We start from the raw sequence: 26,157 nt of genomic DNA, 5'->3' as shown, positions 1-26,157 counted from the left end.
CCAAAATAAGCCAATCAAAACACCAGTCTTATTTTGTCGATTTCTCAAAATTGATTCCAAGTTATTGAAGTGTGGGGGGGTGTGTTCATAGTCCAACATTTTTAAATATTTTAAAATTGACTAAACTGAAGTCATGTTTGTCAGTTTATGATTTGAAATCTGTCAATTAGAACTCCCTGTGAAGAAAAATATCTTTCATATATACATATTTATAATTGTAAGAGATACAATGTCCAGAAAGACGAAATGTCTACAATAAGGCTACAAAATAATGTATGGCACTTTCAATAAATATGTTAAAGCTTGTTAAGGAAATTAGGTATTAAAAAGCAACTGCTGTAAAACATATTTTAGCCAGTGTTGAAAATCCCGAAGAAAATCCATTACAGCACAAATATGATAGAGAAGTAACAGACAGTACATCTTTTTCTTGGTGTGACCAATTACAAAAGCGTTGGGAAGGAGATCATTTAAAAACGTAACACTTTCACCAAAAAACATTCCATTTTAAATATCTGACACTTACTCACAGAGCAGAAAGGCAGCACACAGCATGACTTCAGTGAGCTAGGCTTCAATTACATTATAAAATTAATGTAAATGTAGTCTATGCTAGCATGCATTGGGCCAAGTTCACAAGGCGTATACCAACAATTTGTGAGATGGGCCCTCAAATATGCCACAGAATGGAAATATGAGATTGCAAAGAATACATCAAATTAACTGTCCCAGGACCTGCAGTTAATTGCGTGTTTCCTTATGTAATAATTCAGCTCTCAGACTAGTTTTAAAGCCTAAATTATAGAAGAAAATGCACCAGTCATTATGTTGATTAGCCACTTAACTAAATGGGTTATGCTACTGGGTTAAGCATCAAGAATATACATGTTGCACCTTCTACATTTGCTGAAAATGTAATTCAGATTCAAAGTAAAAATAATAAAACCCAGATTGACTATAACGGAGAGAGACAGGGTTGGTTGCAAACATCTTGAACATTTTCTGTTAAATTTGAAGACATTGCAGCTCAACAGTACAAAGATAATTGCCCCAAATTCTGCCTCTAATTTGACCAAATTGGATAGGTGCATTTACTGAAATGAAAGCGTTTATATTTTTGACTGCCATTATCGGATCAGGGATCCTAATATAATAAGTTTATACAAAAAAGACATACTGTCCAGAACAAGACAACAAGCAGTTAAACACAGAGTGGAGACAGTCATCACAAAGAGTGAATAATGCCCACATACCTTATATAAGCAGTTATTCTACAACTGTATACAGTTATTTACAATGGGGCATTTTATAAAACAAAAACATGGTAGTACTTCCTAAGAGATTTTGGAACTCTTCGTTTAAAACTCCCTTATCATAAAAGCCAACTTACATTAAAATATACTTACTACAAGACAACACAACTAACAAAATATATAATAAAACTCATACAAGTAGAAAAATCTGAGGTATTTCTGGTTTGAGGTGGTCTGTGGTCATGACGTGTGATTTTTTTTTAGTTCAGACCTCGGAAGCCACGTAACTTGTGTATGTGATTTTTTTTGTTTTATTATTTTAAAACATTGCATGTTTTGTAAATTAAAAAAATATTTCTGTGTTGAATCAGCAGCATTAGAACATTCACTGACTAGAGCAAGATTATGGCATAATTGTACAATGGTAGTTAGAATATGCACCCTTTTAAGACTCAGTGCTTTTAACCAGGATAAGGAGAAAAATGACAGAACTCAATTTGATGCCATTGCAAAATATCGATGCATTACTTCACATTTTGTATGTCTTGGGTGCTGTAGTGAGGTTGACCGCTTAACAAGATAATCACACCCCTTCTTAAACTTGTAGATGCTCACTGGAAGTTTGGGTTGTGCATAGTCACTCAACCATGTGGCTTTAATCCCTGAACTGCCACAGAGAGAGAAAAACACTTCCAAATTAACCAATTTGGCATTCACCTACAGAGAAGACAATGTGGTATTTCTTAATAGAATCTTCCTAATTCACCATTATGGGTAGAGTTACCTGTGCAAAGATTGGGTCCTTTCATTTTAGCACCCAAGCCTGAGATATTGTTAGTAATTACTGATGAATTTGCATTGTCTCACGGCACCAAAACAGGGTTCAACCAACTTTCTCCATGCCCCGTAGTTGCTGTTAGAAAGCTCAGTCTCAAAAATATCCTTCCCCCTCATGAACAGTTTTCCTGAGAAGTAGCTCTATAGCAAGCAATGCTTGTCCAAATGCTGCAAAGTCCAACATAACTTTTTCCCCTCCCAGCCTCCCGGTCAACTATCCAAGTAATTATATCTTTCTTTCGATTCCTTTTTGTTATCTGTTACAATGACACCCGTTAGATCCGTAAAAGACACGTCTACCAATTTTTGTAGCACACTGTCAAAAAGAAAGTGGAAAAGGGCTAATGATCCTTTTGAGCAAGGTGTATCTTATGTAACAGTCTGAAGGATTCCTCCAAAGTTTGCAGCATTTCATTTTCTAAGATGGTAAGTGGTTCTCTTTATGCAAAAGATGTTTTTTGAAGACAGACAGACCAATAAAGAAACCCAGAAAATGCAGTAAAAAACTGAAATGTTGAGGTTCTGAGGTACCTGCACCTTTCCTGCATTCATAAGTCGGCACCTGAATGCTTGCTGAGATGTCCATTTTCTTTAATACAGTAGAGCAATGTGCTGGTAAAATTGATCCAATCCAAAAATAATAATAAAAAAGTCAAGATAAAATAGCAGCTGCATTCATGTTTTTTTTTTAAATCCACTGAGTCTGGAAAGAGATGTGAACAGGGTCTCAGATACTAGACTCTTTGGGTGGCAAGTCTACATTGGTGACGGACGTCACAATAGAAACAAGGCAGTCCGAGGTAGTGCCATTGACTGATTTGCGAATCTGGGCAATCCGCTCCTCGACACAGCCTGCTGAGAGTCGAGCTTCTGCATCATGGTCCCAACATTCTTCAATAGTTATGCAGAGTTGCGCCAAGCCCTGCAAGTGAAAAGAAGAGTGTCTTAGCAAAGACTGCATAACAGTCAGCTTAGCTTCACATAGTGTCTACATTGCACTAATACATTTTCTTCCATTGAAATTCATGAAGGTTAAACCAGGCATGTAAGGCATCCAATGCAGGCCATTTACCAGTGGCAGCAGAATTTACCTGAAACATTTATCCATTAAACAACATTAAGTAAAAAGCTCAAGTGTGTCTCAAATCCCAAAACTAAATATCCAGGTAGGGAAACCAGGGGATAACCAGGCCGGTGCTATTTGATTTCTTAATACCTTTTTTGTCAGCATTGCCCAGTGAGGTCGATCTACTCACATGAATTGGAGTGTCAAGTGAAGTTCTGGACAGAGGTGATCTAGCCTCCAGGACAGAACTGCAAATGATTGTTAATCAGAGACTGATTCCAGGGCCATAGCCACGTGTTAAGGACATGCCAAGACATCCGGGCAGTCACAACTTCTGTTCCATCTTCATAATGACCCACTCAGAAAGCTATTAGCATAGCATATTTAATCACAAATAAAATTAGATTTTTGTTCAAAAGAAGACTCGCTCCTGATATGTAAGCTTTGCCCATAGAGCAGTAAGTAAGTATGTGTGCAAGATAAACTTGCATCTTTACACGGAAGACTGCTCAGTTGGTCCTCCGATAGTAAGGTTATCCCTAAATTAACGGTCCTTTATTATAAAAAAAAACATTTTTGACAGGCAAGGTAGATTATAATGTAAAACAGCTTAGGGTCTTGCCAATTATGGACTAATCGGCCAATTATTCTTAAATATTAAAAACACTCAGGCTTACATTGAAGCCACGAGGAGATTTAAATTGGCTTCAAACATGTGTTTCGTTTTGGGTGCCACATTTTAAGTCGTACAAATGACCTCCATCCTCAATCACTGAAAGATTAAAAAATACCAATTTCAAGGCTCTAGAAGAGCCTGTGTACAAGTTACTATGAATCGGGTAGCTGTACTGCTATCTGACTAATTAGCACTGGGTCCTACAATTATTCATGGTCATTCATGAAAACACTGTTGATCTAGCAGTTAATACGTTAGCTCTTACCCCACACAAAACTGTTTATTAGCATGGTAATAAAAATTCATGTGCACAAACATAGCTGGTCCACTGCCTGGATCCGAACCAAGAACTGATATACAGGTTTTACAAAGCTCTGCAGAAGCAACAATAGCCCACTGAGCTGTGACATGAATAATCAATACAGAGGTTTCCCCAGGATGGTGCTTATTGAGGTTCAAATTTATGCCCGAGATTAAACACATTTACAAAGCAGAAAATATTACCATGTGAGCTATGCTACTCTAACTTGCCGATTACCAATTAGTATCTGCAGCAGGCACATTATCCTAATGAGCCATGTTATTGAACATGGAATCTCTGGTTTCAGACACAAAGGTCTCAGCAGTAGTTGTGATCAATTTGACAATTTTGACAGCAAAATGAATAGATGTGCTCCCTTACAGGTTTATGAAGGGATTAGCTGACTGGCTTGCCTCAAAGTGGCCAGTATGCCTGGATCATTTCCTTTGAGGCTCATTAGCCATTCAGAATCGTGGTGTACCATGTTCTGTACTCCAGCTAAACTGCTTTTTAGTCAGTCCAGGAAGTATTCAGCTAAGTCCACCTTCTATGATTAGCTGTCTCTTTGGTTTGGGGGAGACAACCAGTCAGAGTAGGACACTACAGAGAATTCAGCAGCCACAATTCCTTCTCACTGGCAGCCTGAGCCTCCCCGGAGAACCTCAGCTCGTGTGTGTGAGGAAACATGGCTCTAACATTTTATGCCAGATCTCCAGTAGAAAATGAAGCCCAGAGAGCAAGAGGATTGCAAGGTAAGCCTTCTCCAGTCCTTTTCCCCCCTTCAGTCTGCCTGCACACACATTTCAGATGTCTACCTTCTCAAAACAAATAGGAGTCACATGTCTCTATCTCTTGTCACCACTTAATTTGTCTCTTCACCCTGCCCCATTTTCACCATCAAGGACCTGGCTCCCCTGTGGCTCCTTTGAGGTTTTTGGTTGCGGCACACCAGTTTCAAATTACCTTTCAGATGGAACTGTGGTCACGGTTAAACATCACAAACAAATGGGTTACCAAATCTTCACTTTTGAAAATCGCTTGTGAAATTGAAACCATCAGTACTTAATAGAGTTTAAAACAGTTATCAATACATCAGCTTTAAATGCATGGTAATACGGTTCTGATATTGATCAATGTGCAACATGTTTCGGGACTCGTCTTTTTAAAGTAAGTTAAGCAACTAGCTACATAGATCCATTTAAAAACACCCCTTACCAATTCAATCTATTTGGCGTATCTAAAAACATCTGAACCTCAGGCCTCCGCCGCTCTCTTCATTGGTTAGCGGTAGAGGACCGCATAAACTTTAAGATTGGTTGTTTGGTGTACAAATGTATAAATGTCCTGGCACCAATCTAGCTAATGAATACATTGAATTAGTATTACCCGGCTCGGGCCTAATGGTCGGAAGACAAATATCTGCTTACCATTCCAAGGACAAACTGTGTTTGAAGAGGAGACTGCAGATTTTCAGTTGCTGGGCCTAGACTGTGGAATAGCCTCCCGCTGAATCCACGGAGGGCTAATTCCCTTTTGACCTTTCGAGCAGGACTAAAGACTCATCTTTTCAAATAAGAGCTTTTTTTTCCTTTTTGTACGTATTCAATGGCACTAATGTCTGTATGACTAAATTCTCATCTAGTCTACTGTTCCATCTGCGCCAGGATTCAATTTAGTTTGTTGTGTGTGTGCTTATAATTTACTCAAATCAAATCACAAAGGATATAGCATGGACAATCTCGATATGCTTCGGTGTTCAAACTTTATGGTTTAATGTGTTAGAACCGGGTTAAACACTAGGGAAGCATAGTCTCTTTCCAGGTCCTGGAGATTAGCTCGATCTAATAGAAGAACAGGCTGCTCATCTTCAATGCATAGAAATGTAATTCGAGAAAAACAGCCCAGAATACAAATTCGTTCTTACATTTTGGAGAAATAGTCAAGAATTAATTCAATACATTTCGCTGGGTTAATCCAATTTCCATCGTTTACAATGAGGTGGTAATGTGTTCCAAAAGGCAAACAATTGCCAAAAAATGTGTTCGAAAAGGGCCTTTTCACATGTTTTAGATTCATATTGGATTTAAATTAATTTATTCTGTCTAACCTTTCTTGTCTGATCAATATGTACTAATCCAGACTTCGTTTAAGGTATCCACAACAGTACAAAAAGGCATGCAGCAAACTGATTCAACAATATTTATGTTTCTACGATTGTCGGAGTTATATGATCACCTTTTAGAATGTTACATGTAGCATGGAAAAGTGTTGAACCTTTCAAATTGAGACAGCATATTTTTGATACACAATTCATGTTTTTAGCAGTTTAAATGGGAAGTTTCATTTCAGGACCATTCTGTAAAATTGACCAGTGTTTCACGATATGTTTAACCAATATTGTAACAGGACCACATGTAATATGTAGAATGTTTAGGTTTCTTAGCAGTTTCAGCTTTCAAATAACCAGATTGAAAAGAATATTTAGTGATGTTTGTGAAGTAGAGTATCTGCTTCTCAAAAACATGCAATAAGCGGCGCTCCCATGCGGTTGCCTCCACACTGCTCCCTGCTTTTAAGATGCAGAAAGAGTACCACTAGTCCTCTCCCTCCTCCCCCCACTGCATGTCTCAATTATTAAAGCAATGAAGTCGAAAGAATGTTTAAAACCAAAGTATACATGCCAAACCTTAATAAAACACAATTGAAGACAAAGGGGGGCAGATGTCCAATGAGTGATCAGTGTGATGTGCAGGGAGAAATGTCCAGTGCAAAAAGGGGTTGGGTCTCCCCACCATACCTGCTCCGGGCTATGGGAAGCTATTATGAGATTTCCCCAGCCAGGGTTTGGGAAGTTTAGCAGAACACACTAAATGCCATCACTGATGTTCTCTGACTGTGAAATAAAGACTTTGCAGCGAGAGAACATCACTGAATGTGGCGAGTTTTGCCAAGCCGTCCAGACAGACCAAGGTGAGAAAATCAAATAATACATCTTACATACATGCCAATATGCCCCATTCCATTCGGGAAGACATATTAGAAATCCAGTACAAGTCCCAGAATGCAAAGTTAAACCCAGAACTGGAATAGAATCTCCTGTATGGAATGGGACATGTATGCGCTTCTATTATAAGATTCCCTCATGTTCGTGTCTGGACGGCTCGGCAGAACACACTGCATACAATAAGTGATGTAAGCTTGCATCAAATCTTTGTTTCAGTTGTCTTTCTTTGTGCCCGATTTGCAATTTTTAATATAGGATGCTAATCAAGTGGTGTTTTATGCACACATCATTTTGAGCACACACAGATGTATGTGATGTGGTTACTTTTGAGCTAGTTCCCAACTCCATGTAGGCTATAAACACGTTTGCTTTTCAGGCAAAAGATGCCCATCTGGACAGCTTTGTGGCTTGGTAGCGGTCCGAGGTAAGATGCGAACCAGTTGAGACCTGTGCCCAAAAAGTCTTCTCGGTTTTCAAGTAGGTTGGTCAGTACATGGTGTTCAACCAAGTTGAACATAGAAGAGATCAACGAGGACCAAGAGGTACGTTTCACCTTGTCCATGACTCGAAGACAAACATCTCTGATGATGCTGAATGTAGCAAGGCCAAAATGGCTATAAAGAATTGCTTAAAAGGCACTCAACTAGTGGATAGGGATGTCCAACGCACCTGGAGATTGGAGTGTAGGCACCTTATTAAGGGTAAGAAAGAAACTTATCAAAAGGATAAATGGGAAGCAGCTACAGAAGGAGACCAAAAGTTATTTTGGAAATTGCTTACGGATTGCAAAGAAAAAGAGGATACAGTTACCCAAGGCTGTATTAGCCCAATGTCTAGTCTAATAACTTTGGTAAGCTATACTGGGCACTGAGAGCCTTGATAAAGATTAAAGAGGAAGGGATTAATTCGCAACAAGTTGCACCTGGGACCATTGCCCAGAATTTTGCCTTTACCTTAAAAGAAGTCCAAGCAGCAATCCACTCAAAAAAGAGAGGGACAGCGTCTGGCCCATATAATATCCCAGTGGATTTATTTAGAGAACCCATGACCTGGGCTCCAATATTGTGCTGATATTTTAATGCAATAATTGGCACACAAGCTATCCCAGGATCATGGAGGAACGCAGAACCTGTACCAATTTATTAAAAGGGGGGAGGGGGAAGAGACATCCCAACAGACTACCACCCTATCTCACTATTAGACTCAAAAGGGAAGATCTTTGCCAAGGTTTTGTTAGGTTATCTGCAAGAGTGGGTTACTGTTTCTAAAATTATTAATCATCTGCAAGCGGGTTTTCAGGCTGAGGACAGCACTGTGGAGCAGGCCTTTAGACTTCTTACTCTTGCAGAAGTGTGTAACCCTAAACAAAACTAATAGCTATGCATTCTTGATGGATTTGAAGACTGCTTTTGATGGGGTACCACGATCTCAACTTTGGCAGGTTTTGAAGACTGACAAATTCAGGAACATCTATTTACCCTGGTTCCAGCTCCTATATTCAAGAAATAGTGCTGCTGTGCGCTGGGGGTTGGGTGGAGTCTTATCATTTTAATGTTGAGAGGGGTGTTAGACAGGGATGCGCCTAGGCCCCATTTCTTTTCTATGTGTATATCAAGGAAGCAATTAGTGACCTGCATGGACCGGCAGTGACCCAAAGTTGGGTTTTGACAGGGTGCTGCCGGTCTTCTTCGCAAATGATGCAGTTCTTTTGTCCATGACAACTGTGGGGCGTAGGCAGACTGACAGGAAGTTTAGGCTAGGCATCGAGATCCATACCAGCAAAACTAAAGCTATGATGAACTTTCAGCCCTCCTACGCCATGTTTAGCCTACTGACATTGGAAATAGAGGGCAATATGTTGGAGCATGTTGTCTCATGACTATGTAGGAATATGATTCTCTGAGAAGTTTGGTCTTCCCATTTTGCAAAGGCTACCACAACACTAGATCGCAATTGTGTGGTTGTGAGAAGGTTTGCCAATTTCCACAGGGGTAGTGGGGGGCCCGGGAGCAATCTTACCATCAATCAAGGTGTATAACGGACAGGACATACCATCAGCCTTATATAGACAGGAGTTCTGGGGGTGTAACAATGCTCGTGAGTTTGCTGCCATTGAAAATGTCTTAAAAATGTGTCTCTTCTTCCTTAACTACACTGAGTGCTTCGCTCCATTTGGAGATGGATATTAGTACCATCACTGAAGAAACTGCACTGAAGCCCATTTTGTACTGGGCTCAGATTTGGTGCATGCCAGGGTGGGATAAATATTTACAATCTCTAAAACATTTTATGTCCATGGAGGGTGGTAAATCGCTCTTGTGGCTTCAACATATAGAAAGAACCTCGACAGATCTGGGTCTCAATTCTTACTGGGAAAGCCTGCATGCATTGCAACGAAGCTCTAAAGCAATCATCAAGGAGGTGGCCACGGTTCAAGCACGGCGTAGTATGGAATCTGCTTGCTTTCAATTGACAACAGGGAAACTACCTTGAGTGCATATTTGACTTCAGCTATGGAGAATATTTGAATATTATTGCTCCTCTGATTGCACGCGCGCTTCAGCTAAAATTTAGGTTCAATATCCTAGATTTGGCCAAGTTATCAAGCACATGGAAGACCAATGGAGTTAGTTTGTCCCGTATGTAAAGTGGGAGACAAATATCACCCATTTTATGTAGTTTTTTGCTTGTCATAAGAGCTTGAGAACCAGATATTTGAAACCATTACCACAAGGATACGGCTGCTGAAAGGGTTGGAACAATTTGATGTTGGCTTGGAGGGCTGCTGTTAATTAGGATTTTTCTTAATTATTTAGGATGTGTGTTACATCTTGAAATCTCATGCAATCAATTGCAATATACTGTATGTTCCTTTTAATTTTGCAGTAGGATTTTAAGGCTTGTTTTTGACTATTCAATTTTAATCCCGATTCCAATTGCAATGCTGTGGTTTTAAAATCAATCCAGCTGTGTTTTTTATATTTATTATGCGAACAATTGTATATTGTTGATTGTTACCTAATGATTTTATATCGAATACAAGGTCATGAAAGCTAAAGATCCGGATGGTGACTACTTCAGTGCTACATTTTAGTAATCACATAGCAGGCCGTGTTGGTTAATCAAACAGTTGACAAATGCCTCCTCAATCATTTTCCCCGCAATCAGAGGCTAGTGATCTAGGGTGGGTGGTTTTTGATGAAAAGCCAGAATAGGCCTTTTTTTCAAAATGTTTGGGAAGCTGCCTTATGCGAGGCAAATACTATTTTGGATTGTTGGGTGGAGGGCGTCCCCTCTGATCTTTTAGTGTAGCTACGAGGAGGGTGTCATCTTTGTATGTGGTTGGTTTACGGGACATGTGGGTGTCATCACGATCCTTGGGGGTGAGGAGAGGGATGTCTGCCAGGTTTGTGTGATGGGATCAAGAGTTAAGGTGATCGATTTTGCAGTATTGATCTTTTTGACAAAATAATAGCACAGCATTAGTCTGTAGTCTCAGGGATTACCGTGTCAGGTAGTGGGTTAGAGCACCATTTGAGTTGGTGTAATAAGCAGCTTCAGCTTTATTGATAAAAGAGCAGAGGCTGAGGAGGTCCTCATTTTGTTTTTTGAGTGATTGGAAAGTGTGCTTTTTGTTCGTTAGTTATTTTAAGTAGCAGAGGGCATCAAGGCATAGCCCCTGTGCAAGGTAATTTCAAGGTGGTACGTCCGTCAACCAGTCACATGCACGTTTTGGTTGAGAGTTGATAAGAGTAGATGTTAGGGGCGTTAGGGTTAGCATTGCTAGTTTGTGCTCTAGTATTTCCTAGGAGAAATTCCTTAAATGAGCGACTTGAAGACATGGAGGGTTTACCCTGTCCCTTGTTTGATGGGAAGGTATATGGAAGAAGGATGGGGATGGCAGTGTGGTATGTCCAGTCAAGTGGGATATGTTAATGCATCGCATCAGCGGTGATGCTGAGAAGAAGGTATTAATTACATTTCCATTTGATGTTAGTGGGCTTTTAGTATGAGTTTTAAATCCAGAAAATACATGAGGAGAAGAGCATCCCTGGTCCTTTCTGTTACTTGAGTCACTGCGGGGATTGAAGTCACCAAGGGAGATGTTTAATCAGATTTCAGATGAGGTGATAAGGTTGGAAATGCCATTAAGGAATGACCCACACCAGTGAGGAGAGCGATAAAGCAGATGAAATTTGGCAGTCTGTTTATGCAACAGTGGAAGATGGCATGAGAAGCTCTAAGAAGGTAATTGACACTTAGTTGAGAGTTTGTGTGCGGTGCAGAGGCCAACGTCATCCGAAGCATGGTGGAAATCAGAGTGTACATTAACTAGCATTAAGTTGAAAGAGGTGGGATGCTGAAAATGGTGCGGTAGAGAAGGAGGATGTGGATGAGATCTAAGATATGTGATTCACTGGCGTGGCAAGAACCTCTGTCTTTATGAGTGTGGAAACACATTCTAGTCGCTGCCTGCTGTTTGGGAGGGAGGAGTTAAGAGTCCTTCACCCCTTCTAGGTCCTAGCAGACAGAAATAGGCAATGCCTTCGTCTTCATCCTTAACGAATGATGCCTAGTGAAAGATGTATATAGGTAAGACCAGTGGCTCCGTTTTAGGTTGTGGGCTGCAGGAGACTGAGCTGGTCCCATGACCAGGGTCTCCCCTTAGCCAGGCAAAAAAGCACTGCAAGGGAGGTACAAACTTAAGTAGTGCCAGTTTGGGGTGAAAGGTTGGTGTAGTTAATCAATACTTGGCATGAAAAGCGTGGCGGCAGAGATGGATGGCAAGAAATCACTGTCACAGCTTACCATCCAGCAATGATTCAGGAAAAATAAGTTTGGCCTCAGGACAATCCCTCAGCACATGATCAGCAACCTAGTAATGGAGAAATTATTGCATTCAGCTGTCGTCTTTAGGTAGGTTATGTGCTAAATAAACTAGAGTCAAACATCCCAAAGTACCTATTCTGAAGTATCTTTCCACTTGTTTAACCCCTGACATACCAAAGTGTCAGAAATGTACAGCAGTGGTTCTACGTACTGAGAAAGCGCATTCACAGCAGACCTCAGAAAACCATCAAATCCTTTACAAGGCACAATTTTGTTGTGATGCAAAGCTTTTGAAGGAAGTCTTTAGGGGGTTAAAGCAGGCGTGCCTCATCAGGTAGTGCTTCAGAGATGTGATGTTGGCCATTCCCCAGTTTATGCCATGAGAGAATACAGAAACATGCAGATGTGTTAGTGTGGGGTGTTTTGCACAAACCCTGCCGCTTTGCATCCATCAATGCTTTTTTGCATTGAGATTGTGCCCCAACTTCGTAGGCATGGATGACTACCTACTGGCATTTTCAAACATTCGAATTCCACCACGTCTGGCTTCCACTCAATAGCCAAAGATCTTGGGTTCTTGAACTGCAGTTTAACCAAGATTAGTCAAACAGTTTTGTCTGGAGGATGCCAAACTTACTAATATTTCTGCAGCTCAGTAGCTTCTGGCAGAAAATACGCTGTTTTAAATAAAATCCTATTTTCACGTACATCACGCATCACCCTCACTGTTTCTGCTGTCAGAAAAGGCATTCCTGTGCAGGGATATGGCTAGGGACACGTGTGAAACCTATGAGAGCAGAGCCATTGAAGGCAGGAGAAACAATGTTTGGGTAAACTGAAGAAATGTTGATTTGCTCTGCCGACCGGAATCGATTCATGCTTTAAGTACAAGTTCTTTAGTACAGATGTTGTAGCAAATAACGCTAAATGTGCTATCCGCACACGACCCGAAACACTGATGAGATGTCAAACCACAAAATGTGGGGTGGCACAACCATCTGAAAAATCTGCTTAGCATGCAAAAATGGAAGCCGTTAATAGGCACCATTAGTGTCTTAGAAAATGCAGACACATTCATTCAGAAATGATATCTGCATATTAAGTGTACATAAGTGCAATAGCAAAAATGCTTATAAGCAGAAAGCGCTATAGAAAGTCCATGATCATATGCTTTTGGGCAAAAAAAACCTTCCTCCGAAAGCATGTGCAAAATCCCACCATGAATGAACCAAACTGTATGAAGAGACCTCGATACTGTTTGGCAAAAGGCTGACGGAAGGCCAAGAAGCTGAACTACCAATCAAGCAATGCCCCGTACAAACAGGTATGTTGTCCTAACCGGGTATATGCTCCACAGACTGTCCTCGTGATTGTGTAAGTTAAGGACACTGTTTGTATTCTGTTTTATAAAACACAATAAAATAAGTTACAAAAATCCACCCAACATAACCGGCAATTGTGCTGGAGCAGGTTATAATACACAAGCACCAGCATGGGGCCTGTGCGGGGGGAAACAGACTGAAGCGGACTGAAGCAGACAGCAATCTGCCACCACCCTCCTCAGCAATGGGCGCCAAGAGGTCACATGAATGACATGCATTGTACTTTGTAAATGATACACTGTTTGCAGTTATGTTGTGATGTGCATTGCTGTGTTGTCTGGACATGATCACTGGCCAAGGACAGGTGCGAGGATATGGATGTTGGGGACTTATGCCGTCTTACGCTAAACCTCATGCTCAAACTAATGCAACTCCAACACAATACCCGCATTTTAGTCTTCATGCAACATTAATTTCAGATATATTATCCTTTCTCATCAAATATATACTACAACACTCACCACAAACTTCTTTCACCTGAAATGCCACCTACACCAACATGCAGACAGCCAAACACCTACACCCAATAACAACGTAAAGATACTAAACACATTCTACAAACTGCCGCACGGAGGCAGCAATCTCAAACTTACTGCTCACCAAGACCAAAAACCCATGCTGACCAGTATGCAGACAACTCCTAGACAGCTTTGCCCAAACTAAAAGCCATTCAATAATAACAATGAGTAACCTACCATAATATAACATGCTGCACCCTCGGGTTTTGTGTAAATATTTTTTGTGAAATCAGAAAATAAACAAAGCTCACCGCGTTCATGGACAAAGCGAACCCCCTTCAGTCTACATGATAACAGCCAGCAACTGACTACAATAGTCTCATGCAAGCTAAAAAAATCATCTCAGCCAACATTTGTTTTGCACCACAGGCACCTTTGCAAACCGTTAGCTACATAAACTAGCAATAGCAAATTCAGACATTCGTACATTAAGGAACGCCATGAGGTAGAAAGAACGTGAAATCATAAAAGGCAAAAAAGAAAAACATGTCAGATGCCAATATAATAATCTAATAGTTTTACATGAGCTCCATCGCCAATATTAGAATGTACACATTTGGCAAAATTATTAAATGTTTTCATTCTAAGATTTACTTAAGTGTAGTAAATATATCCAAAGATGCAGAATCCCAAGAAATACAAAAATAATCGGAGAACTTAGTGATAATCATAGATTGAACTATAGACACTATATCGTGAAAATGATCTGGTGTTTATTAGAAATCAAACAAATCAATCATTTTATTAGATCTGAACGGTCATAACCCTTTGTGTTTGTTCCGTGCCCCCCCCTTACTTTGTTTTCTCACTTTCCTGTGCTGTTTGCCTCATCCCCTTCCTCCCAGTCCCTCATTCGTCTGTGTCCGAAGCACATGACCGGGGTAAAGCGTAAAATGCTTTAAACAACTTTCCAGGAACTCCTGCTCCATTTTGATCACAGACCCGCAGCTAAGAGAAGGAACAAGTTACTTACCTGTAACTGTTGTTCTCCAGCATGGGTCTGGCATGGATTCACATGCTCAAGAATATTCCCCGTCGTCAGGCTGGGAATCCTCGGTAAAGAAAAATCAGTATCAGTTCCGTTTCTGATCCGTCTTTCGTAGTAGTAACCAATCACTGATCTCTGCGTCATACTGACCACAGCCAATGATTGCCATCTCCCTAAGCCCCGCCTCTGGCAGCCATCCTCAGATTTGGTAGCACGTGAAGTGGCAGTATGACCAAGTGAAGAGCCGCAGAGGGGTAGGCGGGAGGGTTTGCATGTGAATCCATGCCAGACCCATGCTGGAGAACAACAGTTACAGGTAAGTAACTTGTTCCTTCTCCAGCATGGGGTCTGGCATGGATTCACATGCTCATGAATAAAAGAATACATAGCAGTACACACATGCACAACCACGGGAGGTGGCAACAGGCTCAACATTAAGCAATAAAACAACTCAACATTAAGCATCTCTTACCTCCTCACCAGGCTCACCTTAAGCGAACAGGTTGCGCAGCACTGCCTGGCCGACCCTGGACGACTCCTCCCTGGAATCCCGGTCGACGCAGTAGAATTTCGTGAAGGTGTGCGTCGACCTCCACGTGGCAGCCCTGCAGATATCCAGCAGGGGCACACCAGATAGGAACGCCGTGGTAGCTGCAATCGCTCTGGTGGAATGGGCTCTCGGACGGCCGGCCAGCGGTCGGTTTGCCAACCGATGATAGTACATGATACAGCCGGAGAGCCATCTGGAAATGGAAGCCTTTGAGAGAGCCTTCCCCTGATTGATAAAGGTCCAAAGTTCACAAAAAGTTGTGATGTCTTCCGAAAACTCTTCGTGCGGTCCACGTAGAACTTCAGCGCTCTCTAGCCACATCCAGCGAGTGCAAAGTCCTTTCAGCCGGCGACGAGGGCGACGGGAAGAAAACAGGCAACACCAAGGGTTCGTTGAGGTGGAAGTCCGACGGCACCTTGGGCATGAAGGAGGGGTGCGTCCTGAGCACTACCCTCGTGTCGTGAAAAGTCAAGTACGGGGGCTTGCAGGAAAGGGCCTGGATCTCTCCCACCCGTCGTGCAGAGGTGATGGCCACAAGAAACGCTGTTTTCCACGACAAGAACTTCAGCGGAGCTGAGTGCAGAGGCTCGAACGGAGGTCCCATGAGCTTGGTCAGCACCACGTTGAGCTCCCACGCCGGGGCCGGAGCCTTCACCGGCGGGAACGATCTGAACAGTCCCTTCATGAATTCTTTCACCAGACGATGAGACCACAAAGACGTCCGTTCTGGTGTATCAGGAGATCGCAGCAAGATGAATCTTGATGGAAGCGTGCGCCAGTCCAGCCTTGGCCAGCGTAAGTAGGTACGGCAGTACTTGAGGAGCCGTAATCCGTAGAGGGTTAATCTTCTGTGCGTGGCACCAGACAGAGAACCTCTTCCATTTGTGTCCGTAGCATTTAAGAGTTGAGGACGCCATGGCCTTTGCAAGAACCTCTCTGCAGTCGGCCGGAATGTCGTAACCTCCAAACTCTAACGCTGCAGGAGCCAGGCCTGCAAATTCAGCAACTTCGGGTCGTGATGGAGGATGGCGCCTCCTTCCCTGGAGAGAAGATCCACGTCCACTGGCAGCTTGATTGACGGGGACGCTGACAAGTCCAGAAGGTCCGGGAACCATATCTGCCTCGGCCACGCAGGTGCGACAAGGATCATCCTGCACCGTGACCTCTTGCGCTGGTTGATGAGCCGGATCAGCAACGGCAATGGAGGGAACGCGTATAGAAACAGGCCCTCCCGGTGGAACGAGAAAGCATCGCCCATGCTCCTCGGCTGGGGAAACCTGCTGGCGAACCTCCGGCACTTGGAGTTCGTCACCGTCGCAAACAGATCGATCTGGGGTGTGCCCCACCGTCGGAAGAGGCGGTCCACTAGATCCTGTCGTAGTTCCCACTCGTGGCACGAGCGCAGCTCTCTGCTGAGCGAGTCGGCAATGGTGTTTTTTATTCCTGTCAGATGAAACGGCACCGAAAACATCCCTTGGGCGACGGCCCAATGCCACAGATCCTGCGCCTCCTTGGACAGGGCTGGGGATCTGGTACCGCCCTGCTTCCTGATGTAGAACATGGTGGTGGTGTTGTCGGTGAAGATCCTCACCACCTTGCCCTTGAGGGACGGAAGAAAGGACCCGAGGACCCAAAACACTGCACGGAGCTCCAGGACGTTGATATGGAGGGACTTCTCCGTCGGAAGCCAAAGGCCTCTCACGTGCAGATTTTCAGTGTGTGCTCCCCACCCTTCCAGGGAGGCATCCGTGGTCACTGTCTTCTGCTGGCCCGGGGTCTGGAAGTCCATGCCCGCCGTCAGATGCGCGTGGGTGCCCCATCACTGGATCGCTCGTCGGAAACTCTCGTCAAGTGTGATCCTGTCCTCGAAGCTGCCCGTCGTCTGGATCCAGCGAGCGTCCAGGAACTCCTGTAACGGGCGCATCCGAAGCCTGCACAGGCGGATGAGATAAATGCAAGAAGACATCATTCCAAGGAGGGATTTGATGGACCTCACCCTGGCCGCATCCGCTGCACCTTGCCCAAGATGGCCCTCGTCCTTTCCTCCGACGGCGAGGCCAGAAGCGCCACTGTGTCGAGTTTCACTCCCAGAAACAGTACGTCTTGCGCGGGCACCAGGTGGGACTTTGCGTAGTTTATGGAGAATCCCAGGTCCGTGAGTAGTTGGACGGTCCTCGCCGAGTGCTCCGCGGCGAGCTCCCTTGTCTTTGCTCGGATGAGCCAGTCATCCAGGTAGGGGTAGACGTGGATCCCCTCCAGGCGCAGCCGCGCCGCCACCGGTGCGAGGCACTTGGTGAACACCCTGGGTGCCGACCTCAATCCGAAGGGAAGGGCTCTGAACTGGTAGTGACACCCTTGGACCACGAATCTGAGAAACTTTTGGTGTCTCTTTAGGATGGGGATATGGAAGTAAGCATCCTCCAAATCCAACGACGACAGGAAGTCGCCCTCCTCCAGCTGACCCAGGACGTGCTGGAGGGTGACCATCTGGAACTTCTGTGCCTTGATGAATTTGTTCAGTCGTCGTAGGTCCAGGATGGGACGCCATCCTGTCTTCTTCACGAGGAAGTATCTTGAGTAAACTCCGGAGCCCTGAAGCCTCTTTGGGACGAGCTCGATGGCGCCTTTCTTGAGCATAGCCTTTACCTCCAAGTGAAGTTGAGGGACGTGATGTTCCTTCCTGGCCACGGGGGGGACGCGCGGGCACTTCTTTAGAAACTCGAGCGCGTGACCCTGGGCCAGGGCGTCCAGCACCCAACGGTCGGTGGAGATGGACTCCCACACGCTGATGAAGTTCGCCAGCTGGCCTCCCACCCGGGTGCTTCGGTGGGGGCCCGACCCCACGGCCGGTTCAGTCCTGCTTCGACGAGGCTGTGCCGCTTTGTCCTCCCAGGCGACAATGGCAGGGTCCGCCCGACTTGCCTCGTCCCTTGTAGGCTTCCTGTGACGACGAACGGGCCGCTTGACGGTAGGCCATGTCCGAGATGGGCCTGAGAAACTTCTGGAGTCGTCCAAAAGCGTGGCTCGACGAAATCTTCACCCTTGAGGGGCATAGAAGAATCCGACACGGGTCCCCGTTGATCGGATAAAGAAACAGTGGAGCTTGAGGCTCTTTTGACCGAAAAAAGAGAATTTTCCTATGAAAAAGCGCAAAAAACGCACTAAAGCTCGAGAGCAATAGCACAAGGATCTCAACACTTGAACGTGCGGTAAAAATCTGAGGATGGCTGCCAGAGGCGGGGCTTAGGGAGATGGCAGTCATTGGCTGTGGTCAGTATGACGCAGAGATCAGTGATTGGTTACTACTATGAAAGACAGATCAGAAACGAAACTGATACTGATTTTTCTTTACCGAGGATTCCCAGCCTGACGACGGGGAATATTCTTGAGCATGTGAATCCATGCCAGACCCCATGCTGGAGAAGTGGTGAGCAACCCTTGAAGGCTACATGTTTTTCTCTGGGTCTCCACCCCCCACCCCTACTTTGTTTGTTTTCTCTCCCTTTCCCGGTCTGTTTGCCTCATCCCCTCCCTCCCAGTGCCTCATCCGTGTCCAAAGCACGTGACTGGAATAGGCTTCATCAAGAGCTCTCTCAGGGCAGCCGGTTTGTACCCGTTCGCCCATGGACGACTGATGGAACACCCTACAGCTATGGTAAGGTGGTACAGCCATTACTGTTGTGGGCTACATGGATCCACTGAACAGAATCCCTCCAAAATCAAGCTGCGCTTCAACAGAAACAGCAAAATGGTTGCACAGGTTCCAGTGAGCACCATGGTCTCAAAACTGCATTTTGCAGCAACAAAAAGATGGCTGCACCGTCTTGCCAAGCACACATTGGGCAGGATCAAACAAGGGGGGACACTGAAGGAGCTTGCCAGTGTGTTCTGACATATACCAAAGGAATAAAGTGAAAAAGCAGCATTGCTTTGCTGCAGGCCCAAAATCCTGTTTAAAAAGGAGGCTTTTCACCTTTAAAAAAATGCTGCTCCAACGCCATTTCCATCTGTTCTTCCTTAAATCACTTTGATTAATAAGGCCGTGCCATGCCCAGTATATCATTGTGCTTCAGCAAAATCAAGCATGATTTCTGAATGACAGGCCCTGTCAAACCGACTAAGAAAAATCAACAAGGAGCTTCCCTTTTCCCAGACAGGAAAACACGTTCATTTCTTTACAAAAGTATCAATGCTCAGTGGTTCAAAGGAACTCCAGCTATCTGAGCCATGTCAGATTCAATGCATCTGTGCTTCAGACAAATCTCATGCATTCAAGGAAATAACTATAGCTGCAAGACAGTGTGGGAATCTGAGGGAGATGCAAAACCGAATTTAAAATGAAATGCCCGATTTTCACCACACGTGTATAAAAATGGGTTTTGCAAACTGAAGGTGAAAAATGCCTGTTTAAAGGTAAACTGTTGAATGAAGGATTGCCTTATTTAGCAATGTGAAGGGGCTTTTTTGCTGGTGATAGATAATACACACACGGGCTATTTTATTCCACAGGTTTGTTTTAATTCAGGACCCAAAATAAGAAAATAAAAGGTTTTAAACCACCTGGGCTGGAGTTTACAAGCTCTAGAAAAACAGGTTATGCCAGTTGGCAGAGTCAAGACCCCCCCGCCCTCTCAGAGGAAGGGAACCACCATAAAAACTCAGCAGATACCAACACCCCAATGATAATTACCAGGTTGGATAAAATCTAGTCTGGGCTGAAACCCCTGACAATGGACCTCCCAGGTCAAGGTAGTTTGAAGTGGGGGAGGGGCAATAAACCTTCAATTAAGTTGGAAAACCCCCACCTTGCTCTGAAGGCAATGACAGTTGGTGGCAGCTGAAGAGAAAAAAATGGTCCAGTGATGGACAAAGGATTTCCATTTGCTTCCAAAGACCATTTTATAAATAAACTTTAAAGACTTATCTCTGCAGCAAGACTTTGTAAAAATGTAAAAATTACGCAGTTTAAAAGTGATTTTGTGTTTTATAATTTGAGACCTTGTAGAAGTCACTGACACCTTGGGAATAGAAATGGCAAAGTATTGCGGATTATAAGATAAGTATCCATGTTGCCAATGCACATGTTTATACTTGCATCCCTTATGATAATCCACACATGTGTATAAAGTTATGGAATTTTAGGTCCAATCTTTCATACTCAATATGACCAAAAATGATTAGATGGGCGAAACGATGTCTCACTGATTTCAGGATTGGACGGCTGTGCTCTACATAAAATATGTGCCCTGATTGTGTAATTTATTAATATGCCACAAGTGTACAAATGTGTAAATTCTGTTATGATGGATTTTTGACAAAAAGGTCTGTGGGAAGTCCTTTTACATCATAAAATGCAACCTCCTAAACTGAGTGCCTCCTGGGGGAGGCAGCCAACATTGATTGTCCAATCCAGTTGTTTAGAGGCATGCTTAGCTAAGCCGGCCCAGCCATATAGTTGATGATGTCACTATGGATTATATAAAGAGTCCCTGACAGGACTCTAAACTCTCTTCCTGATTTCCTGCACTGGCGTTCTCGACCTGTTCCATTCATCCTGCCGATTCCAGATTTTCACTGCAACTACAAGGCCTAACTGCTGCCCACTAACAAGGCCTCAATTCTAAAAATCCCAATACCCAAAAGGAGAAGCTGTGGTTTTTGGGAAGCATCCTGATACCCACTCATTGCTGCCCACTAACCGCTGACCACTGACTGCATCCAGTCATACCTTTTGCATCCTGAAATCAGACCAGCTTGTCTACTACCTGCATGCCCGCTGACCTTTAGTATCCAGCGACCAGAATTGCCCAGCTGTCCTCGTTATCTGATGACCAGTCGCGTGTGGTGACCAGAACCTGTTGACTGTTTAAAAATCCCAAACGAGAAGTGGACTGCAAGTATAATCCCTACCCCATAGAAATCCATAGCCTACCTTGCTTTGCATTTGTCCTTATCCCACTCTCTAAGCAATCCTATCCTTATCCTGGTAACTTGTTAAAACTGTCAGAATTATCCATGCAACCTCGCCCTTGATTTCGAGTGCTAGCGCCAGCTCAAGTAATTTTGTCTTGTGCAAATCCTAAGCCATTAGTCATATTTTGAGTGATCAGACTGGTTTCCACCAGGGTTGGGCGACAGGGTTGAAGTTGTGAATCAACTCTGGATCTTACTATGTCCCTCTTTGGTGGTCTAGTCTGAATACTCTAGTTTAAAGTAAAACTCCTCGTCACAACTGATTTCCCTTCCTATTTCACTGCTTCATTTTACTCAAAGCGCACCTTTTTATATCTTGCATAACTCACCCAGGTTCATAGCTAGAGACCTATTTTCACTTCTATAATATCCCTGTGATCTATACCTATCCCCAACCACACTCTATATCATAGCATTTCACCTGTTTTTCAAAGAAACAGTTTTTGACATTTTAAACAGGAATTCGGCAAATTCAACTTTTACACGTGTCATTTTGCTGCAATCTGTTTTAAACTTTCCACTTGTTTTTCAATTGTATGCTCTTGGTAATCCATTGTTTGTGATTGTTAGGGTCTATGCATTGTTGCTTTAGTGAGAAATTGCATTTACTTTTGTGTTTTAACCGCACATGAATTATTTACTTGTCCATTCCAGAGTGTCATTTCATAACATTGCAAGGGGTTTAAAATCCGTTTTCCACTCTTATTTGGGGAGTGAAGGTGGGATTTTGATTCCATTTTCTGTCTCTTATTCCCGAGTACCTGCTGTGTCTTCCTATCCATTCAGAATTCAATTATTTGTGGGTTGAGGGAACATTGCAGGGGGAAATCCTAACTTGGGTGCAATCTTTCCTCAATTAAAAAGTGCTCCTCTTCCCTGGTGTTTTGTATATGTTCCACTAGAAGGTTAAACCAAGTGCATTGCTTACATTGTCATTGTAATTATCACCCCATTGGTGATTGCTGCCCCATATTAAAAATTGTATGATTTCTTTTGAATTTTAAAATAAATAAATATTGCATTTTACAAACCAGCCTGGTTCATGGTCCACTGTGACCAGAGGTACTTAAAAAAGGGGGTGTTATACGAGTTGTGTACCATCTCAAACTGAATCTGTATAATATAAAGCGATAAGCATTTCAATCGTGCGCTGCATACTAGACTGAGACCAAGGGGTGCGTCGCCTGATTGAAATCCTTAACACTGTGCCTCGGTAAAACCTTGCCACATATATTCCTATTCGTACACAACTACGAGCTGCTGATATATGTGTGTCCATTGTTCTGGGCACTCTAGATAGCCATTGTGTTAATCCCTGTTGTGCTCCTTAGGTAGTCATTGTTGCACTTAAATGATTCATGTAATGGGCAATGTATTGGTAGTGGGCGGTCAGTTTCACTTAGAGTTGAATGCCAACGGTAAGCAATTTGTTGCACTTGGGAAGATTTGGCATTTTTATACTTTAATGTATTTATATAGCGCAGCCATAGACCCGAAGGCGTGAGGGCACTGCATGACAAATATAACAGATAACAAAAAGGAGTATCCATAAGGCAGCGCAACAGAGAAAATATTTTAGGAGCGTCTCAGGGTCATTTAGTTGAACAGATGAGTCTTTAGTCTTTTCTTAAATAATTCTAGGGAGTCAATGGATCTCATCTCTAAAGGAAGAGCATTCAAAGCCCTTGGGTCCATTGGAGGAGAAGGCTGAATTGGCTACTCTAACAGTGTGGCACTTTGGTTCAGATAAAAGGTGCAGATTATTTGACCTTAGCGTTCTCGCGTTATTTCTTATGGATAAAAGCTGTTGTAGATACCCAGGTATGTTTCCAGATCTACACTTGTGTACGATAGTCAGAGTTAGCAATAGGAATCTGGAAGCCACCGGCAACCAGTGAAGCTCACGTCTCGCCGTCGTAACATGGTCTCTATATTTAAGTTTCATGACGGCTCTAATAGCCCCATTTTGACATATTTGCAGCCTGTTACAATCAGACTTATTGATTCCCATAAGAAAGCTAGAGCAGTAATCTATTTTTGAACCTATTATCGCTCTCGAAATAGTCTCAGCATTATCCTGTGATATAAAAGGCCTTAATGTGCTAGAAGTTTAATGTAATATGTGCATGACGATACAAGACTACTGACATGCTGTTTCATGGTCATGCGTTGATGAAACTGGAAGTTATCATACTGAAGACTAATTTTGTTAATATTGTGTGGTAAACCTATGACAAGCAATTCGGTTTTTGATTTGTTCAGTGCTAGTATATTGTGGACCATCCAGGTTTCAATTAGAGTAAAATCTCTGAAGATGGCCATTTCATCTACACTGTGGGAGCCAGAGAGCGGGAAGACACATTGAGTGTCATCCGCGTAGTTGGTGAATAGAATGTTCTCATTATCAAGCATTGCAAATAAAGGAGCCGTAAATATATTGTAGAAACAGGGGGAAGTGCAAGCACCCTGAGGAACACCACAAGTTGTTATAATGGGCTCAGATTCAGCATTGCCGCAGAAGACTCTACTATCTTGATTATTGAGAAATTACAGAATCCATTTGCAAGCTAGCGGGGAAAAGTTGTCCACTTCACACAACCTGGTGGCCATGATGTCGTGGTCCACCAGGTCGAAGGCCGCGGAAAGATCAAGCAGCATGAGCATAGATGCTTCCTTATTATCTATATGGGCCATCAGTTTCCTCGAGTTCAAGAAGTGCGGTTTCAGTGCCATAACCGACCCGAAATCCAGACCGATGGCCGTTTAGGATGGGATAGGTCTTTAAATGATCTGTGATTTGTATATAGGCCACACGGTCCAGAATCTTAAGTAGGAATGCTGTGTTGGTAATGGGTCGATAGTTATTTCGCATATCGACTGAGAGCCCTGTTTTTTTCAGAATTGGCATAACCCAAGATTTCTTAAGTTCCTGAGGGACCGTGCCGGTAGATATGGAGGTATTAACAAATTGGCAGATAGAGGTAATTAGGGAAGGGGCACAGGTCTTAAATGATCATAGTAGTGTGGATGTCATTTTTACTTCTTGTGGGCTTTAGTTGGTTAATAATAGTTTCTAGGTCCTTATCTGTTATGGGGGATAGATTAAAAGTTGGAAATATACGATAAGACCAGTCCGCAGCCTTAGTGCATTTTAAGTTGTTACTTTTCTCTAATATATTTTCCTTGATGGTATCTAATTTTTAATGCATGGCTTGTTGCATAACTGCACCAGGTGACATAATCCGAGATAGATCTATCTGGAGTGGTGTGGTTGGTTCTTTCTTGTTCCTTCAAGATGCGAAAGAGCTCTTTTGTGCTGTGCGTTTTGAATTCTGTCATTAAAAACGCTAGATTTGGCTTTAAGAATAGCCTTTTTGTAAATAGAGACAGAGGCGTTATATTTATTGAGAAGCAATGGAGTATTATGCTTCTTCCACAAATGGTAAGATTTAATGGTAAGTGATTTCAGAGATTGAAGCTCCGAAGTAAACCATAAATTATGTTTAGTTTCAGTTTTTATCATTTTCATTTTTATAGGTGCTAGCGTTTTAGCAACACTTTCTAGATTAGAGGAAATCCTTTTTTCTAGGTTTTCCGGAGTATCAGTTATCGGATCAGTTATAGTGTTGAGAATTGCTTCTACCTTGTTCATCTTGATGTTCTTTAGGTTCCGATGCAGTATTTTAGTGAGAATCCGACATTTAAGTTTGATGGGAAGATCTACCAGGATGTCAAAATTCACGAAAAAATGGTCCGACCAGGGACATGGTGATACAATTATGTTATTGATGTTGGTTTCATGACTGGCTACCCAGTCTAAAGTGTGGCCCAAGCTATGTGTGGGCTCTTGAATCCATTGTATAAAGCCTAATTCCTGCAGAGCTATTTGCATTTCAAGGGCAGTTTTATCTTCCCTGTGGTTGAACCATAGATTGAAGTCTCCCAAAAGCAAATATTTTGTATTTGCTTTAACAGAGGCAAGTAAAGAAGTTGACAAATTCTTTACAAAGTCACTCGTTACTTGGGGAGGGGGTGGGGTTATATAGCAGTAGAATGTTTAGCGTGCTCTCTGCGCTCAAACTAGTTTTAATGCAGAGAGAATCCACACCATCCATTATAAATTCCCTATAAATGCGTCGCATTTACAAGATCTGTGACGATTAGCCATGCGTCACATCTAGAATTGTGAAGAGCCGAACATCACATTCAGAAAGAACTGGGAAGATTAGCCATGTGTCACACATTTAGAAAGATTAGCCAAAGTCACATTTAGAAAGAATTGCGAAGATTAGCCTTGCATCACACCTAGATGGAATAGGGCAGACTAGCCATGCGTCACATCTAGATAGAATTGGGGATTAGTCATGCGTCACATTTAGAAGAACTGTGAAGATTATCCATGTGTCACATTTAGAAACTATTGTGAAGACAAGCCATGTGTCACACTTGGAAGAATTGTGAAGATTAGCCATGCATCACATTAGCTGTTAATCTTGCTGTTCTCAGTAGCACAATTTGTGGCTAGTAATTCTTACTGCACACAGAGGGGATGTGGGAGCAGCTTATGTATTGCACTTAGAGGAGTGTGTGTTGAACTGGAAGGTACCATTGTGTTACAGCTGGATGAACTCTGAGGACATACTTGGAAAACTTTGATAGTGACCTATGTACTAATCACCCTTGCTCCGGCTCCCCTCCAACATACATCCCAAATACTATTCACACACACCATATGGGCTAATCAAACTACACACACACCTAACATAACTAACATTTGCA

General features: G+C 43.0%; 1 protein-coding gene across 1 annotated transcript in view; it reads right to left on the bottom strand.

The window, feature by feature from the left end:
- Positions 1-1,541: 1,541 nt before the first annotated feature.
- ACVR2B (activin A receptor type 2B) overlaps positions 1,542-26,157 on the bottom strand; it is a 565,434-nt gene continuing 540,818 nt past the window's right edge. The window contains exon 11 of the mRNA XM_069647733.1: positions 1,542-3,012. Coding sequence (XP_069503834.1) covers positions 2,818-3,012 — 195 coding nt within the window. The 3' untranslated portion in view covers positions 1,542-2,817. The remainder of the gene's footprint in view (positions 3,013-26,157) is intronic.

This window comes from Ambystoma mexicanum, chromosome 2q (assembly GCF_040938575.1).
Source record: "Ambystoma mexicanum isolate Mex_15411 chromosome 2q, UKY_AmexF1_1, whole genome shotgun sequence".
Taxonomy (NCBI): Eukaryota; Metazoa; Chordata; class Amphibia; order Caudata; family Ambystomatidae; genus Ambystoma; species Ambystoma mexicanum.
Note: the sequence above shows the minus strand (reverse complement) of the source record. Positions and strands in the feature narration are given on the sequence as shown.